The sequence below is a fragment of the Camelus ferus genome, chromosome 7 (assembly GCF_009834535.1).
Source record: "Camelus ferus isolate YT-003-E chromosome 7, BCGSAC_Cfer_1.0, whole genome shotgun sequence".
Lineage (NCBI taxonomy): Eukaryota > Metazoa > Chordata > Mammalia > Artiodactyla > Camelidae > Camelus > Camelus ferus.
In genome coordinates, this window is record NC_045702.1 from 39,957,593 (window position 1) to 39,982,524 (window position 24,932).

General features: G+C 43.4%; 1 protein-coding gene across 2 annotated transcripts; it reads right to left on the reverse strand.

The window, feature by feature from the left end:
* Positions 1 to 2,575: 2,575 nt before the first annotated feature.
* PPP1R17 (protein phosphatase 1 regulatory subunit 17) lies at positions 2,576 to 18,302 on the reverse strand. Of its 2 annotated transcripts, XM_006187742.3 has the most exons (5): positions 18,093 to 18,302; positions 12,783 to 12,900; positions 10,878 to 11,030; positions 9,247 to 9,399; positions 2,576 to 3,505 (listed from the first exon to the last, which is right to left on the reverse strand). In XM_006187742.3, the coding sequence occupies exons 2-5, from the start codon at positions 12,862 to 12,864 to the stop codon at positions 3,426 to 3,428; spliced, it is 468 nt and encodes a 155-aa protein (XP_006187804.1). In that variant the 5' UTR covers positions 12,865 to 12,900; positions 18,093 to 18,302; the 3' UTR covers positions 2,576 to 3,425. The 2 variants fall into 2 exon arrangements, with proteins under 2 accessions (XP_006187804.1, XP_032340275.1); XM_032484384.1 differs by lacking the exon at positions 18,093 to 18,302 and having other exon boundaries at positions 12,783 to 13,024.
* Positions 18,303 to 24,932: the final 6,630 nt, after the last annotated feature.

A 24,932-nucleotide genomic window follows, 5' to 3' on the forward strand; every position in this document is an offset into this window, starting at 1 on the left:
TAAGCTGATATCTTGGATTTTTCCAGGAAAGAGCTTATTTCAAATACTACATTGTTTTTCAAATACGACATTGTTTTTCTCGTAAATACACTTATCTGTAGAGTCTCCTGCCCTGATTTTTTGGGGTCAGGAATTATGGTCATTACAGTGTTCTGGACTTCTCTAGATGATACTTTAAAGCCAGTTCAAAAGCAATCCTGTGTCTGGGAGACCAGAAGGAGGAGATTTTCAGTCCATCTATTTCCTGGGCATTCATTCACTACCTTGCGGAGTTTTCTGAGAAACACGTACAAATTATAAGTGGCAAGGGAGCCTCACTGACACCAGATGACAGAGAGTTTACACAATCCACGTAGCTAGGAAAAGTCATTGCTTGACTAACTTGTTCTCACAACCACATGCCATCCCAGCCTATCCTTGTTTCAAGAAAACGACGAGGACAACACAGGCTTGGGAGGGAAAGTCCACTTAACTGCATTTGAAAGGAAGCGCTGCTTGAGCCCTTTATGGTCCTGTCCGGATCCTTCAGCACCAGCTTCCGCCTCTCCAGGTGATCATTAAGCATTAGAAGCTGGCTGTGTGATCTCAGGCAGCAGCTTCTAAAGAGAATCCGGATCTAAATGAAGGCACTGGTCTTGTGTGGAGCTACTGAAAGAGAGCTATGTGTTTCCTGTCTGGTGCCTCATCTCGGACAGCCCCCGCTTGGGGTAGATGCCTTCAGAATGAACAGACGGCCAGGTGATTTGCCGGTTCTGTTGCGATGCTTTTGACTGGGACCTTCTTTCCGAGTGAGCCACCACTGATGCTCTTATTTTCTTAATATAACGGTTATTTGGTTAGAGGGAAGTTATTCATAATGTACTGAGAACTGCTTTGATCGGAATGCAATCGTAATCATTAAACCTCTAATTTACCAGCCCAGAAAAGGGCCACATAGATCAAGGGAAGCGAGGGAGATCTGGCTTCAATCCAAATCACTCAGTGACGTCCAGCATTGGGTAGATGCCTTGCCCAGCTTTGTCCCTCACCATTTCTGTGCGTGCTCCTTTGAGTATGACAAAGACCATCTTCCCGAAAAGACGAGGGCTGGCCTTTCAGTTCAGGCTGCATAAGCAATGGGATCTCCCTACTTGAAGTACTTCTTCAGATCCTGCGATAAAGTCCACAGAACTGCTACTTATTTAATACCCAGGCCATGCGGCTTTGGCAATAGAAAAGGCACAGTTCACAGCTCTGAAAATGTCTTAAAATTATCCTGTTACACATAAACAGGCCTTTTAAGCTTACTAAGCCCTTTGCCACACATTATCTCATTTAATTCTCAGACTGTGAAGGAGGCAAAGTGGATATTATTATCCTTATTTTAAAGATAAAGAAACAGACTCAGAGAGTTCCAGGGACCTGCTCAGTGTCGCGCAGTTGAGGCTGGAACCTAAGGCCTTTGTCTCTGCAACTGTCTACTTCCCACCCCACCCCAGGAAGTCAGAAACAGGAGAGCTTTTCTGAGCACCTGCGGGTTTACTGAGCACACCCCGTGGCCAAGGCTGCAGGCACACGAGGCTTCTACAGCAAAGCTGATAGGCTGAGAGTCACCTGTGTTTTCCTGCTAAGAATCCCTTGGTGGTGATATGATCCTACCACCCACATACATGTGACAGCATCTGGCTTCTTAAAGCCTTGATGGTGGCCTGTTTCATCACTTACGCCTGCCTCCACCAGCAGCCCGGCCACAGTCTTACTCCCCTCCTCCCGAAGCTGGGACTTGGGGCCACCAGGAGTGCAAGTGGAGCCCGGGGATCAAAGAGGTCAGAGATCATTAGGGACACAAAGTCTGGGTCTTCACCAGGGGCTCCAAATTCAAATGTGAGGGCTGGAGGGTGATGTCAGTGGGTGGGACAGGCCCAGTGGGGCAGAGGGCGAGCGGGAGAATGTCTGTTTCTCCTAAAAGGGCGTCTATGCTCAGCAATAGCCGAGGCGGACACGCCTCTAACCTGGCTCGGGTTGCCAGATCCTGACGCGGTTTTCCAAGAAAATCTGGAAACCTAAAATTTTATGTAAATTCTCCTGATTGGATTGTTAAGTATTAAGGGTTGATTCAAACACTTAAAAAACTCTGTGGGTCAAGAACAAACAAAACAATCCTCTGGTCTCTGTTGCAACCTCTTCTCTTTATAATTGTAAGTAAATAGGGTGTTTTTTTGGAGAAATGCACAGGACATAGAGATGCTTGTTAAGAAGCATCTTTATTACCAGCAGGGTCCAGCATCTTTCCCACATTTGTGAGAAGGACAGAAAGACAGACAGAAGGGATTAATAAACTGTTGGAGTCAGGGTATACACAGAACTTCCAAATGATCAATTTTAGGCAGGATCTGTTTGAATATCCACCCTTATACTTTTGAACAATAGCTTTCTTTTTCTCCCCATGTCCATCACCTGGTGGACGAGGCCCTGGGGCAAAGCCTTTCCACTGCAGCACAGGCTGCAGGCTGGGGCAGGGGGCATATTTAGACCCCCGCTCACTAGCTAACACACGTCTTTCCCTCTCACCCAAGAAAGCATGTTGGGGTCTAAATAAGTGAGAATGCTAAAAGTATAGGAACGGACATCCATGGACCTCAATTAAGCTTTTTAAAAGCAAATTCATCACAAACATTGGCATTTTACCTGTCATCAGTAATAGTTCACTTGTGGCACAATGCACAAAGTTCAGGACAACATGGTTAAGCATTTTTTTTTTTAAGTAAATGGGGTATATTGTTAAGCTTCCCAGACAGACCAGCACTCTCTATCTGTGGTATTTTCAGCCAAGGCATGGTTGCCCGGGTTGACTCCTCCAGCTTCTATACTCACTTTTAGGGAATCAGTTACGAGGATCTCAGGTAGGTATGTCACCATAGACATGTGGGCTCGTAAGAAAGGATAAAAGCGATAAAAGACCATGTTCTCCAAAACAATCAGTGAGTTAGAACCCAAATATTTCCACGTCACTACCTGGCAGCAGGGAGCCCCCACCTGAACTGGCATTTGGATGATGTGAAATCGAGTCCTGCTCAGCAGCACAAACCTGGAAACAAAGGATTCCCATGTTATCCATGTTCTTTGCTTCAGGAATCGATCAGGAAGATGCAGACGCTGAGCACTACAGCTTTCCCTGTTACTTCCCAAGTTAGGGATGATCTGCTTCCTTTCCATCCCATCAGAAAATGAAACTTTAAGAGGTGGGGACAGAAACCAGATTCAAGGGAGAAGAGAGAGACAAAGAGGTGACTGGCAATCTGATAGAGGATGCCTCCTGGGGAAAAGGTGTCTGGGTCTTAAAGGCAGACTATGACAAAATGAAAGCAGAAACAACTCTATTTTTTCTAGGTCACCATAGGGAACCAATCTAACCTATTTTATAAGTGGTCTCGGGGGAAATATCTTTAAATAGCTATCTTGTCACCATCCTTTTCATCATCTTCCATGATCACTTTGGGTTGCTCGTCCCTGAGCAGTGTCACACCTGCAAAACAAAGCACAGATCTGCAATTAAGTGCCTCTAATTAAAACAATAGACAACCTTACAGCAAAGACACCGTGCACAGGAGCACGGCAACCCAGAAACCTTTTAGTGTCTGCAAAACCACCTACTAATGGTGCCGACAGGGACAGGGGGAGCTGGGTGGCCTGATTGGGCCTTCCCAGAGGACCTGTGGCTCAATGAGGACACTATTCTGGTTACAAGAGATGCTCAACTTGGGAGTCAGAGACAACCTTCACCTTCTGTTGGTTCTGCATTTAAATTTACAGCAGTAGGAAGGAAAGCATATGGATTTTGGAGTCCAACTCTTTACCACTCACTTAATCTGTATCGGGCCAGTTAACACCTTCAGACCTAAATTGTCTTGTATGTAAAATGAGGGCACTAATACATAAAGGGTTATTGTGACAAATAAGAAGTGCGTAATAATGCTGAGCACAGTGCTACACCTGTGAGCAACCTAGTTTTTGCTTTCCTTCCACGGTTTGCTAGTTTATTTTCCCTTTGAAAAGAACTAGTAAGCCTCGTGAAGTCAAATTAAACACATTTTACTAACATCTGGGGAAAATATTGAGCTGAGACTCTGAACGTGTCATTTCTAAATGTCAGTGCTGGTAGATGAGAAAGTTTACGTGGTTTAGAGCAAAACGAGAAAAAAAGGAAAGTGTGGTGACTTTTTCATACAGCTCTATGGCTACAATTTAAAAAGTTCTTCGGGATGATTTTTTTTCTTCTTTGGAGTCGGGGTTGAAATAGCTTCTCTTCTATGAAATTTTAAGGATGTTGGTTGGTTGTTTTTTCAGCAGCCTCACGAGGCAAAATTCGAAGTTGTGATCCTGATTCCATGTTTGGCTCCACAGCATCTTGTTTTTAAAAGTTCACTGGTCTGTGAAATTCAGTAACCTGAACACCATTTTCTGGACTGATCAGCCCAGAGAAGACCATCCCAGGAGGTCTGGGCGGTTCTGCTATCCTGTGAATTGTGAAGTGGTTATCTTAATCAAAGGAAAGGAAGCTGTGATCCAAGGCCAGCCCTCATGCTTTCTGTTATTCTCACCCCAGCCAGCCAGTTCTGCTTCCCCACCACTGCCTTGCACCGGCCCCCTATCCTCCTCATAATTAGAGACTCTTCCATTCATGAAGGATTTCACAAAGATCTAAACTGGAGGGAGGAGAGTCGTGCACCACGAGAGGCCTTTCTACCACACTGGACTCCATTCAACAGTGGCAAATTAATGGAAGCCATGTGTTGATCTTAATGACTATTCATTTGATTCAGTCCCTAGTTTGTTCATATGGGTTCTTTACCAATTAGCTGATATTTATTGGAGGAGAAAAACACTTTCAGGAGGCTGGCTGATACTGAGGCTTTCACATAAATCACATATGAAACACGGTGGGGGGTATCATTCTCTTAGATCAGCCGCATAGAGGGTTGGATTTTTATTTAGAATTCACGCTCTCTTGGAGGAGAACACAGAGCTAGCTATGCTGAGCCCCCACGCATTCCATCCTTCCTTTCTTGACACTTTTTCACATTAAACCAAATTCAAGTTGGAGTCAAAGTGGACAAGAACCCTAAACTCCCAGATCCCAGTCAACTTTCTGGGCATTTTGGGTATCCTTGAAACCTAGTCATGCATGATCTGGGAAAAAAAAAAAAAAAAAATCCTAGGATTTTGAAGAAGGGAGGAGGCTGTTTCATCACCAAGGTCAGCCCTTTGCAAAGTGGGCTTGGCTTTCCACGGGGACATAGGAGATAATCTCAAGTGGAAAGTGAACTAGCATTTGTATAAGTATAGTTCAGCATTCACTTGAATGTCTTATAATGAAAAATATATATGGTAACTCATCAAAATCTTGATTTCATGGATCTCATTGCTTAGGATGACACTGAAATCAGTAGCATCTATTCTTATTCTTGATGCTTCACATCATTGGCTTTGGTCACTTGAAGATGAATGAAGTATGACAAACACCAGCCTGTCTGGTTTCTATCATATCTGATCCAGTCCTGATCCTCACATTTTCCTGTGGAAGGAGGTGTGTTAGTGAAGGAATGTGCTCTAGAGCCAGAAAGCTTTACCTTTGGTGGCCATTCCACTTGGAGCAGGTCACGTAACCTGTCTGAGCCTCAGTTTGTTCATCTATAAAACTAGAGGAAACATAATTTGTCTCTCCCACAGGGGGCGATGCTGCCGTGATAGATTTAGGCCAACATGCTTTCATGCCTCAGCCACACCTCACACGGACCTCCATGAAAGCACCTTCACGTTGTAGGAGTCATTGGACAAGACATCCGTCTTCCTTGCCACTCTGTGAGGCTCCCAAAGGACACTCTAACCCCTAGCACGGGACTCGGAATACAGTTGGGATTTAAGGAATGTTGGTTCCTTCCCTTCCACTCTCTATGTAGGAGCGTGTAGGGAACTTAGCTGCTTCTTAGAGCTTAGTATGTTTTAAAGGTGAAACCTGTCAGTCCAAGGTCTCTGAGGGCCAATTAGCCTTGCAGCAAGCTGTTCTAGGCCAGGATGGACCCAGAGCACCATCTAAAGCTGCTCACCTGCATTACAGGTGCCTTGGATCTAAGGCAGCCCCAGCTCCTCGTAAACCACATCAGGGAGGGTGCTTTGTTCCCAGTGGGACAGAAGAGGGGGGCAATTTCAAAGGACACATCAGTCTCCTTTTTACAAGTACAATGTTGAGCTCTGATCTCTAAGTGTTCAAAGCTCATGGGCCAATTTTCTAAGAGGCTTCTCTTTAATGCTTCAATATTTTTCCTGGTTCCTTTTGCCACAGGCCTCAACTAAAGGCTTCATTTCCTCTTCAGCAGGTCTTGGCTACTCAGATCTGACCAATCCCAGCCCAGTGCTCCCTGCTGTGAAGTCACTTGGCCCTGCAACTGCAGGCCACGTTGGGAGCAAACCTCGGGCTGGCAAAGAAGTCCAAGATGACTCCTCACTGCTCAGAGGAGTTGTCTGGTGGTTGGAAACTGTCAAAGAAGCTCATTAACCTTGGGGATGGAGGTAGTTAGCAAGAGATTGAGAGGAGAGTGAATCCTTGTCCAGTCTTCACTTGCCAAGGGCTAATGAGAGGAGATGCCTCTGGAGCGCATTTTTCTGTGAGTTGCTCTCAACACCCTTATTAGAAGCAATGTGAGTCTCTCTGAACATCTGCTGAAGGCTCTATCCTTATCAGCTTAACTAGCATTTCGATTACTGCCAAATCTTTAGATACTAAAAGGCTCTTCAAAAATAAAGCGCTCTAGCTAATATGCTAATAAAAGCTAGAATCATCGAACACGATCTATAATTGCAAATACTTGTGACACAGGGATCTGCTGATTCAAGGAATTCTATAATGTGTTTAGAATCTATGAATACGCAACCCCCTCCCCAACTCTTATGTACTTTGCATTGTTTGATAAACATTTTTTATTCAGCTGGGAAGCTGCTCTCTTAGGATGTCGATATTGGGGTGTAGGCAGCCTCCATAGCCAGAGAAACAGAGCTCAACATTTTAGGAAGTTCCTTGAATCTGCAGGTTGCTATGGAGAGGTAAACCACTTGCGGCTAGAAAAAGTCTCACCTTTAAAAATGGTTTGACTTATCTCAAAAAAATATAACATTGAAAAGAGAATGGAGGCGATCTAACATTTTGGAGGACTTTCAATAAGCCAGGAACTGTGCTACGTGCTTTATACACTTTATTTAATTATGTTAACAACCCTGGGAGACAGATTTTATTGTTCTCCTTTCAGAGGTGGATGAAATGAAGGAGACTTATAGTTCCTTCAGTATAGGTAGGAGTGCCTGTAACCTGAGTTGCCCAGGGTCACAAAGCTAGAGTGGAGAAGAACCAGAGATCAAAGCGATGCTTTTCTGACTCCAAAGCCCATGTTCAATGCTGTGTCCTAAGGTAACCCTCTGTCCATAAACATTTTTGTTCCTCTACCAAGTCTTCCTCCAGAAGGACTTCAATGAAAACAAATACAAGAATCAGCAGAAAACAATGTCTCCTAATGGAGAACTTGAAACTGCCGAATCATGATTGTTAAATGGAATATCGAATCAATAGATTGAGCGCTGCTGTCTGGGAGGGACTGGGCCAGAGGTCAAGGCCAACACCAGCAACAGGGCACTCCCAGGCCAGCTCTCCTGAGTTCATCAGGAAAGTCTCTGATGTAAGTCAGTGTAAAGGACAGTTACAATAACAGCAACACGAATAAGGCCAACACTAGAGGAGAGGGCAAAGTCTGGGGATCTGCATGCCCATGTCTAATACAGAGTTAGTTCGTAATAAGCAAGTTTCACTTTGGACTTGGAAGGTCTGCTGGCACAGATTTTAAGCTGGCTGAGTCTTAAAAGGTGACTAGAACGTGGACAGAGGCAGAGCTGGGAGGAAACGTGTGATGGGTTGGAGGATCAATATAGCTAGGAGCGCCTGTAACCTGAGAAGCAGGACGGAGGCAGGTTCAGACCCTCCCAACAGGTCCTTGGTCCATTTCTCCAGACAAGTGCCTCCTTATGCTCCTTGCCTCCTTGCCTGTCTCTTCTCAGAAATCAGTAGCCCTGTCTGCACCCCTGACTGCCTTTTCATGATATCATCTGAGGTGTCTTTCGATTTTTTCTTTACTAAATGAAGCAATGGGAAAATACGGTTTTATAATAACAACCAAATTTCCTCCCCAAAGTGTCCCTTCTGGATTGCTGTAATGCTACAGGTCCAAACTGCATCATGGTGCAGTGAAAAACTGCTCACAGGTGAGACAGTTCTGCGTCAGAGCCCCAGCTCTGTCACGTAATCGTGCTTGGTCATGAGCATAATTTAATCCACTTTCTATCCTTCCAATCATCCCATCATCCATTAGCTAATCAGCCACCCATCCATCAAGTTCATCAACAGAAGACTTTAGAGTTACATTCTCTCTCAGTAAAGGGAGATGATAGCTACTTTCTTGTGTTATTCAGTTGGTTTTTAAAAATCCATGAGACATGCCAAACCTAGTACCTAACATTTAACAGGGTTTCAATAAACATTAGTACATTTTCTCCTCTGCCACTCTCCCACCCCCAACTATCTAAATAAAACACACACACATGCATACACACACTCCGTCTCACACTCTAGTCATGAGTGTACATGTCTTATTCCCCAGCCTGTACATAAAATTCTCAGGGACAAGACTACACCTCACACACTGGTGGCCTTATGGCATGGGGTTGTGCACACAGTTCAGCAAGATTTTTTGGTTGGGTTTGACACATACTAATATAGCTGTCATTATCTCTGCAGCTCTCTTTCTCTGCTTCTCCCTCTCTCTCCCTCTTGCTTTGAGGATTTGGTCAATATATCCAGGTGTCTTGGGAGAGTCAGCCGTCAGCCGTAGGACACATGACTCATGGAAGGCTGGGGAGGAGGATATTTAAACTTCTTTCAAGGACCCACTGACATTTCTATTTCATTAGCTCAGTGAATTTGACCAGTTCTGCTGAAGCATGAGTTATGCTCTGATCCTCACCCATCTCCAAGTCAGCCCCAGGGGAGCTGCCAGTGAAGGTAAACATGAAAGGCAGCAGTAAATTCTGTTCCTCCCCTGAGCACTTCTGTGAGACACAGATTGCTGGGCTGGGACAAAGGCCATGCCCGTGGCACCTCCAGATGGTAAGGCTCTTGACCTGTTCCCACCGCCCCCTGCAAATGCCCTGCACCAGCTCTTTTACCTGCTGCGAAGGGGGACACGTGCAGGGCAGGTGTGTCTTTTCTCCTTGGCTTTTTCTGTTCCAGGTCAGTGTTATGAAGAGCTGGACTCATTTTGCCCTTTGGATGTCTCTCTTGGACATCATATCTTTCAATTAAATGTTCTGAGAACACACCTGCATAGTTAGGGGAACAGAGGGAGAAACAGGGTCAAATACGTGTATCCTAATACACAAGGAGTGCATATTTGCACATACACCTGGTGATGGCAGTCAGTATGTCTTTTCAAACTTAATAAAAGCAGTTTCTTTATAATAAGAATTAGTATCGACTGAGGCAACACCAGAGAACTTCCTCCATGCAAAGGGTTTTACATGTCTCATTTCATTTTAGCCCCACCAAACCCTGAAGGATTTAATATTACTAACACCATCACTGGGCTGTGGAAAGTGAGGCAAAGACAGGCGCCCAAGGAATACAGCCCGGGTTTGTCTGCCCCCAAAGTCCATCCCCTGCATAGCAATGGATCATTTCCTGTTCCACCACTATGTGCTACACTCTCCAATGACTTAAAGTGTTCTCTACTTCCACCCACCTGCCTCGTCCCCTCTCTTCTATGCGTGAATGTTTTCTCCATCATTTACAAACTCTCTAAATACAGTCTCCTGTATAAATTCACACTCTACAATTCACTGCCCAGCCTGAGCTCCCGGGGTCCTTATCTGAAGACCCCCATTATGATGTTCCTTCTTCCTGCATATTTCAGCTATTTATGTGTTTCTTTTATTTCTTATAAAACTGAAAGAAAACAAAAAGGTCCTACTGTATGGTACAGGGAACGAAATTCAGTATCATGTGATAATCTATAATGAAAAAGAATATGAAAAGGGATTATAAATATATGTATAACTGAATCACTATACTGTACACCAGACATTAACACAACATTGTAAACCAACTATACTTCAATTGAAAAAAAAGTGGAAAGAAATTTCCTTTCCAGAAAGTGCTGTGTTCTGTTTGTTTCGTATCTCTCCTAGTGGGTTGTGAATAGAGAAGACGTTAAATAAATGGCCTGGGGGGAAGGAGTAAAGGAAATAAGACAAAACTTTTGGAAGCCAGAGAATGTCACATGTCACATGCAAGGTTGTAGAGACTCGTTAGCTGTTCACCAAACCGTTTTGCTTTTCTCCCGGGCACGCAGCTGCGCGGCATCTCTCAGCCTCCCTTGCAGTCAGGCGAGGCCTGTGACTGAAGGACACGACGTGTGCCGCCTGCAGGTCTCCCAGTCCTCCGCTCTGTCTGCCCCGTACCTGCTGGATGCCCATGCTCATGGTGACTTTAGAAGACATGTACGGATGATGTCTGAACCTCCCTCAGCTTGAGTCCCTGAATGACTGTTTGGAGCAGACCCTGCCTCCCCCACCCTCAACTTCCACTGCTGAGTGAAAAGTAAACTTGTATCGTGTTACCCACTAATCATTTGGAATTTATGTTATAGCGACTGGCTTTATTGTAACTAAGACAAATGCAGAGATTGTACCAATGATTTAAAAACATCCAAATATTTAAGGAAAACAATTGTAAGGCCAACATGATTAGTGGCCAGCGGTTTTCTTTCACAAATGTGCAAACTGACCTCATTGTCCGTTACCTGGTATGAAAGGCGGGATGTGCAGGGCCGGTGTATCTTTCCTTCTTGGTTTTTTCTGGTCTGACTCAACATTCAGGGCGACTTGTGCATTTTTGCCTTTTCTTGGCTTCTTTTTGAGCTCACAGTCCTTAATAAACTGGTCTGAAAGATCATCTGATTTTTCAAGATGTAAAGAAAAAAAGAGAATATTACATAAGTAAGGGTCCAGTCACAGACTGGGTGGTTTCGTTACACCTGATGAGAGGGATAGAAGTCATTTGGTCTGAAAAACAAAAGTATGTATTTATTGTGGCCTCTTTTACAGACGACCTTGCGTGCACGGATACATGTCATAAAAGGGAAAACTAGAATTCTATAAAACTCCAAATGAACAGAACTCAAATAGGAGGGATAATCAAGGCAAAGAGGAACTATAAAACACTGTTAAGCAAGCCACAGAGTGGGTTTGAGTCACATTGCTGATGGGAGAACAGGTTCTCGGTGCCAAATGCTCCTTTGCAAAATCCTTCGCTCAAGCCTTGCTCGCGGTGGAGAGCCCCAGGGCCAGTGCGCAGCCCGGTGCTCTCTTTGGTCTTGTAGTGAGGTTCTCAGTCTATTCCTGTTCTATGAAATTGTACTATGTATACAGCACTGGACTATATGCTTTTAAGTTTAAATGCACACACACCAAAAAAGGAGGCGAGGGGGGAGTTTACTGAGTACTACTTACATATTAGGTGACATCACGTCATTTTAGTGTGTGGGACGGACCAATGCCTTTTCTGGATCATCCGTAGAAAAGCTGTGTTTCACTAGCTGTTACATAGTCACACCATCCTGAATGTATTATCTCATTTAATTCTCACACCATGCCCACGAGGGAAGGTACTATTATTACCCCTAATTTGCAGATGAAGGAACTGAAGGCGAGCTAAAAGGCTGAAGGTTTCACTGCTGGCAGGTTATGGCATCAGGCTGAAAACCAGGCTCTTGGGACTATGCATCTTAATGCCTGGTTGAAAATGTAATTTTAAAAATTTATGACCGCTTAGCACAGTTAATTTCCCCCATATTTTACATACTGTGGACATCTGTGGAATGAATGAAAGTGGCTCAGAATGGGTGCTGCCCAACTGTGGGGTCTCAGGCTGGCTATGGATCAGCCAGGCGTCACCATTCAACCTGGGGATGCGACTCGGGGCCCCGTACAGACAGCGAGACATTTCCTTCAATCTTGACATTTACTTTAATTCCACTTTTCCTCATTTTTGGAGAAATCCTGAATATAAAATATCTTGATGGCAAATGGGTAGAGGGGAGAGGCGGGGCGGGGAGTCATAACCAGGCGAGGCATAAACAAAGGCTATGAATATGCAAAAGGCCCATCCATCAAAAGTCTGAGTGTCTCATTTTTAGAAATGGGTAGAGGCAGAAATGTTTCTGGTATTTTCATTACAAAGGTTATGCAAAAAGTCAGTTCTGGAAAGGAAACAGATTGACAATAAAGCAGAAAAAGGCTATTTAAAATTCCGTCTTGATAGGCAAAGAGAGATATTTGAAATATTTTATTGGCACTGCACATGGGGTGTAAGTATGCCGGGAAATACTGGAAACAAGCTATGCAGCCACATTCCATTTATTGCCTCAAAAATGCTCTGCCTGGGACTGTCAGACCCAAAAAAGAGGACAATGCCTTTTCTCTCTCTTTTTCAATTCCAATGAACGTCTCTCCAGTGCTTCTGCTAATATTTACATGGCAGACCCCGCAGACCCATGGCTATTTGCCTGTCCATCTGGTGTTGGCTGTCACCAGAAGTCACACACTATCGGGTTGCAGGGGGCCTCCCTCTGACTTGCTGGCAAACCAAATGGCAGAGACACCCCCTTTCTGACTTCCACCACTGACAGCCACACTGGACCATTTACCCAAGTGGCCACAACGAGGGTTGAGCTTGTCCAGTCTGTCTTCGGAGAGCTCGAGTGGCTGCATTTGCTCAGTGGACATCATCAAAGGAGGGCTGCTGTGTGGATTTCTTCTCCAGCACTACAGAAGGAAAGAAAGAAGACCACTAGTATGTCTTCTGTTCACTCACTCACTTATTATATAAGTAGACCTCTTGAGAACTTACTATTATGTTCTCAGTTCAATCCTATTTTTTTTAAGTCAGCTTATTTTACTTAGCTACTAGAAGTGCTAAATTTATGATCTAAGCCAAGATAAATGAATCTGACACACAGGCACACACACAAACACGCACACAGAGATTTATCAGTAATTGTCATGTATCAGATGTTCAATATTTGCCCTTTTTTGTAAGCACCGTAGGAATTTCAGAATGAACATGTGTATAGTCTGAATTAGAACTGAGTTAGCTGAGAATTACAGAAAAATCTTGATTAAACCTTGCTTATTTTTTTTCCTCTGTTGAGTTCTACAAAATAGGATTATGCCTACTTTACAGACGAAGAAACTGAGGATCAGAAAATCTAATTAATTTATTTAGTCACACATCAGTTAAGTAGCCAAGCTTGGATCCAAATCCATTTCTGCAGACTTCCACTAGACACCCAAGACTTTTAAAACAGCAGTACCTTTGAATCCGAATTGAACTAGGCTTCTGGTTTTTCTACCATTACATGCTTTTAACTACAAAGTAATGAGACTTCTCTATCAATGTAACAATGGTGGTAGAGACGTGGTAGGAAAAAATCTAGGTCTTGAAGTAGATCTTTATTATTTTCTCCCTAGAGATTTCTGGCATTAGAGAAAATCTGTTTCCCCTTCCCCCTCCTCCCATCACCCATCTTTCTTAAACCACAAATCCATTGAACTTTCCAGAGCTATTAGTTGTAGCCATTGTCCAGGAGGAGTAGAAATTCAGAATGGACATGTGTCAGGTCTGCATGAGGAATGCATTAGTTGAGATTTATAGGAAATCTTCATTAGGGTCTGCCTATGTTCTGTTTCTTTTAGATAATTTATTACTGATGTCCTACCACAGCAAGCATGGTTGGAGAGGAATAAGATTAAAATGACCCTACTGCTCCTCTTTTCTTGAGATTCCTGGATTACTGGCATGCAGATGAATACCCAGATCAATTGTATTAACATTTCAAGCTCATAGAATTATTTCAACTCAATTGTCTTCTGAGGAATAAGTCAGTGTTCTCTGGGAAGGCTGGAGGGGCTCTCCTACAAGCTGAGATCATTGAGTAGCAGATGGAGCCATTAACGGATTACTTGAGCCGGCTTTTAGTGTCATTCTGAGCAGACTGACTGTGCTGAGTGACTTCAGCAGAAATCAATTCAGACCATTGTTTTTAGTGTTTATATAGAGACTGCCAACTCCCTGGGACCATAAGGAAGTATGCTGTTAACTTTAGTGGCCGGTCCCTACCTGCTTGCGTTAAGAGGAGAGTTACGGGACTGTCACTCGGGATGAGAGGGCTCGGTGCTGAGGTCTGGAGGCAAAGTTACAGCCCCAGGTATGGCCTGTGCACCTACTTAATCAACCTCCCATCTCTTTGGGCAGAAGGTCATGGGCCCTGTCATAGACTTTGTGCTGAAGATCACCCCATGGAAGATCTAGTCAAAATATTCATTCTCTAGAAGAAGAAACTGAGATTCAAAGAGCTTAAAAATGACCTACAATTACTTGCATGCTTAGAGTCAGAAATCTCATTTGAACTCAGGCCTCCTACCTTCTGCTCTCGGTCCTATCTGGCAGGAGCACCCCTCTTCTTCTCTCCAACCCAAGGTAAGCTGTTCTTTGTACTTGGATCACATGGCTGCCCCTCTGTGCTCAATACCTAGATATTCAATTTGAATCTGAGCTTTAGTCAAACAGATCTAGGTTAAATCTCAGCCCTTTGACTACAAGCCATTTGGCTTTGATGGAACAGCTAAATCTTCACGACCCAGTGAGGGTAGATGGAGCCCAAGTGCAGTATAACCATTTTTGCCCTTCCTCCCTACAAGTTACAGCTGCTGTGATAGAATTTGCCAAGGCTAGCCTCTTTGTGGTGCACACACAGACTGGCCCCCAGGGACATATGTTCCTCTATGGCCCCCATTCTTGGCCTCAGTTTTCTTATCTGTAAAATAGACATAATAGTAACTATCCCATAGAGTTACTATGAAGATTAAATAGGCTAGCTACATGCTTTGCACACTGTAGGCACTGAGTAACTGGCAGTCATTGTTATGTGACTTTGTCTACACCTTACTAGGTAGCTGGCTAATGAAGACCAGCTGTCAAACTGAAAAAAATCTAAAACTCATCGACTCTCTGTTTCATCTAGATGTTGAGCCATGGGAGGGCCAGCCTTCATCTGAGCAAACTGGCTTTCTCGGTACTGGGCTTGAGAGAGAGGAGGCTGCCCGTGGGAGATGAACTGTGCGAGGATCAGAAGTCCCTGGACAAGGCAAGGATACCCGGTGATTAGTCACAGAACTGACACACGCTTCCTCCCCAGGAGAACACCTCGTGTCTACAGGGGGAAACAGCACTGTTGTAAATCAGTGTGAGTGAAAGAATGACGGCAAGCCTCTGCTTGCTAGGGGCTGAGAGATGACTTTCACACTTGGGATTTTACAATACAAAAACACCTCGTGCTGGGCAGGAATGTGTTTTGCCCATGGGATTAGAAGAGACTTTCAGCATAAATGATGTCATTACGATTTTCTTGGCAGAAAACCTTCACACAAAGAAAGGAACAAGTACTCGGAGGAGAGAGATATTTGGAGTTTACTGTCGCCTTATTAATGATTGTCATTTTACCTGCCTGTTGAGTGTTAGTGTAAGATGACCCTCTCTCCCGACCCCCTCTGCTTTTCTATCCTCATTGAGAAGGAGTGTTCAGACACTCGAGCCATTGTAAGTCACGAGCTGGTCTAGTTCTTGAACCAGGAAATGAAATATTTCTATTCCTAGTCCTGACTCTGCCCATGCATTCCTCTCCTTAATTCAGACTCCACTCCAAGCACAGCAAATGGATGTTGATTTTGCCCTGCTGCCCAGGGATGGTTTCCTCACCTCCCTCAGCAGCTCACTGTAATTTGGGAACTTTCTGAAGCATCAACTCTTTCATACCCAAACGCCTGGTTCCCTGTGTCTTCAGATTCTAACCGAAGGGCTAGGGACTTAAGAGATGCTTTGGGGCTATCATATAAACTAGTCAAAAGATTTGCAACCCTTAAACCTCTTGCCACTTATTGGTTCAGAGTGGTCTCTGAATTTTAATACTCACAGAGTGACAACTTGGACGGCCACTGTGACTGTAAGTATTGGCCCGCCCACCCATTCCTGAAAAGCCTGAGGCCATCTGTGCGGTGGAAATCAGGCCACTTTTATTATATAACACCTCCAGAGGGGTCTCAGGAAGCACCAAGTCCATAGGCATCACATCACATCCCCAGCAAAAATGTGAACATTTGCACTAAGTCACATAAATAAAGACTACAAAATGATTCACACCTTTCTTGTCAGGTTTTGCTACCAAATGAGTTTATGTTGAGCTCAACAACAACAAAAACTTTGGGTTTTCAGAGTTTTTCTGATTTCTCAACTAGAGAAGAAAGGGTTGTGGGTCTGTATTACTTTCCTTATTGTTGTTTGAGAGAATGTGGGTGGTTTGGTGTAGCATATACAAGAGGCCAAGGGATGGCATCTCAGGGGTTTGAGGGGTCTTCAGGACCACGATGCTAAACTCTTGAAATACCGCTTGCTGAATCTTACATTCCTCTTCTCAGGGAGACATTTGCAAACACAAATACCACTGGGAGAGGAGATGCATTAACTGATGTCACAGTATATAGGGGTTATTAATGACAAAGGTCTCTTTCTCTTTTGAGAACGGGACCTGGAAAGTCCAGGGAACTGGGTGCCAGGGAAGGAGGCTGGCTAGGGCAGCATGTCTGAGCAACCTGCTGAAATCGAGGATACATTTGAGGGAGCCTGCCTCCTTCACTAGCTCAGAGCTGGTTCCTATTTCAGGAGTGCTACTTCTCCTGCTAAAAAGGATCGGTCAGTTCAGCTTGAAGTCATAAGCTGGTCTGGGCATTTTTGTCCTTGTTCTTAACACTGAGTAGATTTCTCAGTTGGGTGTTAGAATAGGTGGTTTAATTCATAGGCAGAAAATTGTTCCCTGACTGTAAGCATGTGGTGCTGTGAGGTAGTATGAGGTAAAGGCAAATGTTTGATTGCTTATCCTACTCTCTAACTGGGTGAACTTGGGAAGGTCATATGTCCTCTTGGAAACTTAGTTTCCACATCTGTGAAATGGGCATGATAGTGGCTCTTCTCCAGGGTTGTTGAGAGTGTATCAAACTCCCAGCCCAGACCCCAGCACATGCTACCATTTTAAGAATACGAGTCGCTTTCTTCGCTCTTTCAGTCCTCACCTTGTAATTACGTGTATACCTAAACTGGCCCATTGAATCACTTCCCCATCCCATTTCTGACCTTTTCTAAAGCTACTGATGAGATTAGAACAATCCAAGCACAAAGCAACTTGCAGAAACACCCATTTCCAGGTCTTGGGAACATAGTAATACTGATCTTCAAAAGTAAGGTGACACTTAGCTGAGTTGTGCGATATTCTAAACAATTTCCCCAAAGTAATCAAGCCTGGATTTATTTGATGGAATAAAAAATTAGAAGGTTACGTCCACAGCCCAATGTGGTGTCTGGTTAAAGTACCCTCTGGTGATATAAAAGTCATATCCTTTGTCAAATCTTTCTTTAACCTGAGGACTGAATTCAGGTCAAAAAGTACCACATTATAAAGTCAAATTTTTTCATTTAGAAGACCTAAATTTGCAACATTCCTCAAGGAATGACTTTTACTCAAAGTAGGACATAGAGAGGTTTTTTGATAAGGACACTCTCCCCAGCCTTGGGAGGTAAGCCTCTCCATGCTGCTGTGTGTATATGCAGATACACCAGTGTTCACTGTGAAACTTCACAATTTAATTTGTGAAGACTCTGGTTCTTGCAGAATTCCAGACTCCACTTCCCTTGGAAAAATGACTTGAAAGTGGAGACTCTTCCTGCTCCCCTCCTCGCCCCAGCTTCGTCTTGCTCCAGAAAGCACACTCCTGCCCAGCAGATACCCCTCCACACACCCCCCACCTCCAGCTGCAGCCTCTGTCCCAGCAACCACAAAAGAGCAACTTATTGGAAACTGGCTTTTCTCACCATAAAAGTTCTCAGAGTAAAGATCCAAAGCACTTACCAGTCAGTGCAGGTGCCGAGATGAGAAGGCGAGTGATGGAGGAAGCGCTTCCTCCCTGAAGCTGGGCCGGCTCCTCAGTGGCAGTGTCTGCTGCTGCCCGGCTCCAGCTCCTCTTATCAAGGGACCAGCTGCCGCTGTTGCCATGGGGATGCTCTGTTTCTCAGGCGCCAGGGCAAGGGGGATGGAGAGGGAAAGAGGACTCATCTTGCAGTCACTGCTCCCAACTGCAGTAATTGTCCATTACAAAAACGTGCACAGAGCAGTGCTTTGAGGACCTAGGGTGCAAGGCTGGAGAGGTCCAGACAAACCAGCCGGGTCCTTTAATCTTCATAACCACCCTATGCAGTAGATTTTTCTGGCCTGACTTTGCAAATATGGAAGCTGAGGCACAGAGATTAAGTGACTTGCCCCAAAGGTGCCATAGCTAATTTTGACCCTCAAATCCAGTTTAAATTCAGAGTACTTTTACTTACTGTGGCTGCCTCTGAGAGTAGGATCATGATGAGAATAACAATCATAGTAGCAATCGTTGATATTTACGTGAGGTTCCCACACGCCACGCCCTCCTCTTTACACACAGCTACCCTAACCCTCATAGCAGCTTTGCAAGATAAGCTGCTGTCATCATGCCCATCTCACTGAAGTGCGAGCAGAGGCCCAAGTTCTCGCCATTAGTAAATAGTGAGGCTAGGGTCTGAACTGGGCATCGAAGGTTAGAGTCCGTGTTTTGAACCACTTTGCAGTCCTACTCATCAAAGACAGAAATCGAACTTAACAAAGACTGTAGCCCTCACCATACAGGTGGGGTGTGGAGGCCAGGAAAGATTTGCTCCTTCAAAGGAACTAAACCGAATACTCTAATATTCGGAATCCACATGCACTCCGGGAAAGGCTTAGGGCCAAGGAGTATTTAAGCAATGTTGGGGGTGGGGGTGACATGCTGTCCGGTGGAGAGGAAGGGTCTGTGTTTCCCGTTAGCTCCCTGGAGGAAATGTCCTGTGCTGACGGGAGGAGTGGAAGTCTGTGGTCACTGGTCTGGGCATCAAGAGCACGGAGGTCAGTCTGGGAGGTTGGATAGGGGCCAGCGCAGACTGGAAGGGCTTGAGGTCCCTGAGGGGAGTCAAGAGGCCGCCCACCACTGCTGCCCTGGAGATGGGGTCTCACAGAGGAGGTGTGAGTTCTTTCCATCCATGCTGTTTTCTTACCTTCCCGAGGCTGCATGTGTGTGGGTCCTGAGAAACCCCTCGTTGGCCTCAACGACGACCTGTTAGTTACCAGCATTGAGTTGGTTCAGGCCTCCCTGACATTTGCCAGCATCCAATAACAAAGCCAGAACCATAATAAACTCATCCTGAGGTTGACCCTTAGGGTTAGAATTTCTTCAAAGACTATGGCAATGAGTCAGGAGGGAGTAGGCTTCCTTGATCTAGCTTGTCTTGGCCCTTATTGGAAACTTTAGGACAGAGATGAGGCTGCCGAAATGTAATGCTCCTGGCTAGGAAGGGAGAACCCTGGGTGCTGAGGGAAAGTCACTAAAGCAGCTCCTGGTTCCAAACTGACTGCTTTATCCTCTTATCAACAGCCTTGTTGGCCAATGGATGAGCAGCATCTTTATTTCCAAACTTGAGTGGAAAAAAATGCACTTTCTTCCTAGACTCTTTAATTATTTTAAAATATTAAACCTTTTTGAGATAATTGTAGATTCACAAGAGGTTGTAATAAATAATACAGAGAAATCTCCTGTGCCCTTTAAGCAATTTCCTTCAGTGTTATCTTGCAAAACTATAGTATAATATCTCAACCAGTGTATTGATATTGATACAGTCAAGATACAGAGCAGTTCCATCACCCTAAGGAAGCCTCGTGTCAGCCCTCCCTCCCTCTCTTCCTAACTCTCTCTGCCCCTATGCAATCCTTAACCCCTGGCAACCATTAATCTGTTCTTCATTTCTGTAATTTTGCCATTTCAAAAATGTTAGAAAATGTTAGATAGCTGGAAGTGTACAGTATGCAACTTTTTGAGTTTGGTGCTTTTTTTCGCACTCAGCATTATTCCTGGTGATTCATCAAAGTTATTTTATGCATCAATAATTTGTTCCTTTTTTATCATTGAGTAGTATTCCACGGTATGCACCAAAGTTTAACCATTCACCTGTTGCAGGATATCTGGATTGTACCTAGTGTTTGGTTAGTACAAATAAATCTGTTGTGTGAATTAATGTACAGGCTTTTGTATGAACTTAAGTATTCACTTATCTGGAATAAAGCCCAGGAGTGCAGTTGCTGGCTCATATGGGAACTGCATGTTTAATTTTATAAGAAACAGCCAGACAGAGTGGCTACACTGTTTCATATTTCCACCAGCCATTTATGAGTGGTCCAGGTTCTCCACAGAGTTGTCAGCATTCAGTGTTGTCACAATTTTTTTAAAGTCACTCTCATAGGTGTGTAGGGTTATCTCATTATGGTTTTAATTTGCATTCCCCTGTTGACGAATGATGTTGAATATTTTTCATGGGCTTGTTTGCATCTGTATGTTTCTTTGGTGAAATGTATATCTTATGCCCATTTTCTAATTAAATTGCTTGCTTGTTTTTTACTGTTGAGTTTTGAAAGTTCTTTGTATATTCTAGATACTGATCTTTCTTTAACAGAAATATATTTTTGCAAATGTTTTCTCCTAGTCGATAGCTTGTCTTTTCAAACTCTTAACAGAGTCTTTTGTAGAGCAAAAGTTTAAAATTTTTATTTTGTCTCATGTATCATTAAATTAACTTAAAAGCCTATAAAGCTGAGATTATTTCTGAGGGCCTTCAGAGAAGCAGAACAGTGTTAGGAATTTTAAAACACTCTTTTGTCACTGAATTTCCCAAGTTCAAAGGAATTATTTTCAAAGAGAGCAGAATTCTTTATTTCCCTCTTCAGACAGACATGCGCACTTCTCCCAAGTTCAGGTTGCTGGTGGCAGTGGTTTGTTCCAGGACTTTCTATGCATGCTTTAATTGATTATGCCCAACCCCCCTTTTAAGGCAGACGCAAACTAGCAACTGAGATGGCAGATGGTAACGTAAATCTATACCTCGGAGAGTTCTAAATAACAGCCACATATGTGCAGTGTTGAAGTCATAGACCCCTGGCCTACAGCGCTCCCCGCGTAAATGCAAGAAGCCACTGTGTCTGTGACATGATTTGTAGGTCCAAGAGCCCTCTGACGTGTGGCTGAATAGGCCTCTGGCTTCATTCCTGATGGATGTCTAGCGGTAACTAGCTTTAAGTGAGTATATTTTCATTTTAATCACAAATATTCAATCTTTATGAATAAGAATGATCACAGTGATGGGCATTTTCAGACAATTTATTTCAGTCAATAACCTATAAAATGTGCACTTGACATATTTGCCTTCCAAAATCAATCCAAGGCAGTTTCTGTGTTGATGGGTGACGGCTCCAGCTTTTCAATTGAGAGAGAGAGAGAGAAAAAGAGAGCACTGAATATTTGGAGGCTGATTTTATCCCAGAGGTCTTGCTGGGTCACTTTGGTTACCTCCTTCAACCCTCAGAGAGGGGAATTACGGCTTCAGATCAATATCTTCTGGTAAATAAGTGTCTATGTCTTTGCTTTGGGCAGCTTTGAATACATTTTAGCTCTTCATAACAGAGGGCTATTTGAGTTAATCTGTCAGAAATTCTGGTATCATTTATTCTCATCAGATTGAAATAAAAACATCGAACACATTTAACCTTCCAGAAATTGTCAAATACTTAATAAGTGCTTATTGAAATAAGAGGTAGTATTATTAATTCATTTGAGATAATTGTAGGTTCACATCAATTATAAGAAATAATAGAGAGGGACAGGTGCCTTCTATGTTGTGCTCAGTTTCCCCTAGCGGTGACATTTTGTAAGACTACAGCACGATAATCACAATCGGGTATTGTCATCCATATAGTTTGCTTCTTCTGATTCCTCCAGTTGTGTGTGTGTATATTAAGTTTCATACAATTTCAGCATCTGTTTAGGTTCATGTATCTACCACCACCATCAAGATACCGAACACCTCCATCACCACGAGGATACCTTGTCCTCTTCTATAACCACACTCGCCTCCCCACCTCCCACTCCTGTTCTCTTTGCCCCATAACAACCTCAGCAGCCACTAATCTGTTCTCTGTTTCTATAATTTTGTTCTTTCCACAATGTTATATACAAGGAATCCTACAGTGTGTAACCTTTGGCATTGGTTTTTTCCACTCAGCATAATTCTCTGGAGATCGTTGTGTGTATCAGTAATTCCTGTTCTTTTCTATCGCTGCAAAGTATTCTATGGTGTGGATATACCACAGCTGGCTTAGCCATTCACCTGTTGAAGGATATCTGGGCCAACTTAAGTTGTTATTTATTACATATAAAGCTGCTATGTACACTTATGTACAGGGTTTTGTGTGAGCATAAGTTTTCATTTCTCTGGGATAAGTGCCAAGGGGTGAAAATGCTGCTCTGCATGGCAATTGAATGCTTAATTTTTTTTATGTGCCACACCTTTTATTCCAATCACCTCTCAAAACACTTTCAATGTGGTGACAACTAAAAGAACACATACACCTGGGAATGAGGTGGTGCATTGCTTAATTTTATAAAAAATCACCAACCAATTTCCTAGAGTGGTTGTATCAGCTTACAGTCCCACTAGCAATGTGTGAGTGCCCTAGTTTCTCTGCATCCTTGTCAACATTTGATGTTGTCACTATTTTTTATTTCAGTGGCATCTCACTGAAGTCTCAATTTGCGTTTCACGGATGGCTAATGACATTGAACATCTTTTCATATACTTAACTTGCTATTTGCACATCCTCTTCACTGAAGTGTCTCTTCATGTCTTTCGCCCTTTGTTTAATTAAACTGACCAATTTTTACTGTTATGTTTTGAGAGTTACTTGTATATTCTAGATAGTTGTCTTTTGTTAAGTAAGTGGTTTGAAAAGGTCCTCTCATGGTCTAGCTTATCTTTTCATCTTCCTCACTTGGGTTTCACAGAGCAAAACTTTTTAAATTTGATGAGTCTAATTTGTGTAGTAGATTCTCCATTGAAACCATTTGGGCCTAGACATTTCTTTTGAGAACTTTCAAATTACAAATCCAAAAATTTCTCTACAGGTTCTAGGGTTATACAGAAGACCTACTTCATTTTGGTTGAATTTTGGTAGGTAGTGGTTTTCAAGGATTGGTCCATTGCTTCTAAGTTATTGAATTATGAGCATAAACTTGTCACCTTGTTTTCTTTCCAGTGGCTGCAAGATATGTAGTAATATTTTTTATTTCATTCTTGATATTGGTAATTTGTATTCTATCTTTTATTTTTGTCAGTCTTGTTAGTAGTGTATCAATTTTACTGATTTTTTCCCCCAAAGAACCAGCTTTTTGTTTCACTGTTTTTCTCTATTGTTTTCCTATTTTCAGCTTCATTGATTTCTGCTCTTACCTGTATTATTTTCTTTTTTTCTGCTTGTTTTGGATTTATTTTGTCCTTCTTTTATTAGTTTATTGAGGTAGGAACTTAGATTATTGATTTGAGAACTTTCTTCCTTTCTAACGTAAGCATTAATGATACAAATTTCCCTCCCAAAACTTCTTTAGCTGTATCTCATATATTTTGAAGTGTTGTATTTTCATTTTCATTTAATTCTAGGTATTTTCAAATTTCTTTGGAAACTTCCTCTTTGATGCAATATGTTAGGCACAGCAGATACAAAGGCAAATAAAACACAGTGTCACCACAATCTCAAAGTCCTATGCATGGGATATGGCGGGGCAGATGGCCAAGGACTGTCAAATTCCCAAAGTTGGAAGACAGCAGCAACTATTTACCCACCCTTCTGAAAGAGAACAAAAAATTACAACCTCTTTGTAGGAACAGTGTTATATCATTTCAAGAACTGTCAAATTTTAAATAAAACTTTGAACTATCTCTGCCTCAGTGACAACATCTCCCTAGGAATGTGGGTGGCTTGCCTTTACATGGCATGGGCTGTCCCTACTTTCTGATGTCAGCTGGCCAGCCCGAATGTCTCAGAGGATGCGTCACTCACCTGCCAGGACCTGACGTTGCCAGCTTTCCCATGCGTGACTGAAAATTAATCTCACCTTCACCTTTACCTTGATTTTCTCTCATTTCCTACAGCTTATTCACTTCTAAGGCTTGCCCCACCTACATGCATTTCTATCAAGTCTCCAGGTCCTGATCTACACTGGTTTGTCTTAACCAGGAACGCTCTAGAGCCATGAGGTCCTTGCACATCATTCTGACCAAAGGGACCACAATCCCACTGACTGCAAGTGCCGTTTTGACTCAAAGGGTCACAATCACACTGACTGATCCTGAGCACCATTCTGATCCAAACAGCCACAGTCACTCCGACCTAACTACCTTTTATTAAGTTCCCCCTTCGGTATACCTATATTCTAGTGAACTTTCATCACAAGTCCATCAGGTATATGTTACTCTATATTACAGATTTAAAACCTGGTTTTCAGAGCCCTAGGTCATTCGTCCATGCTGAATAGCTACTGAAGAGCAAGGGGGGTGATTTGAACTCAGAGCTCTCTTCCCCCGACTCAGCGCTCTCCCCTCTCCCTTGCGCTGTCACGCGTGTGACACTTTCCCCCGCTGGGTCTGCCCTGGTGGTCTTCCCGTGCTTCGTGCTCGTCTCCTGCAGCAACGAAGCAGACAGCGCCGACCCACCCTTTGCTCCCTCATGAAAACCAAACTGATTTTATTCTTTTTGAGTCTCATGCTCTCGAAGCTGGACATCTGGCTACTGCATAAAATGGTGATCACCACT

Coding starts and splice junctions, on each gene's coding strand:
- PPP1R17 (XM_006187742.3), bottom strand. CDS start 12,864: ATGATGTCCACTGAGCAAATGCAGCCACTCGAGCTCTCCGAAGACAGA. Junction 11,031..12,782: donor CCCTCGTTGTGGCCACTTGG/GTAAATGGTCCA, acceptor TTGAAAAATCAG/ATGATCTTTCAGACCAGTTT. Junction 9,400..10,877: donor CATCCCGCCTTTCATACCAG/GTAACGGACAAT, acceptor CTAACTATGCAG/GTGTGTTCTCAGAACATTTA.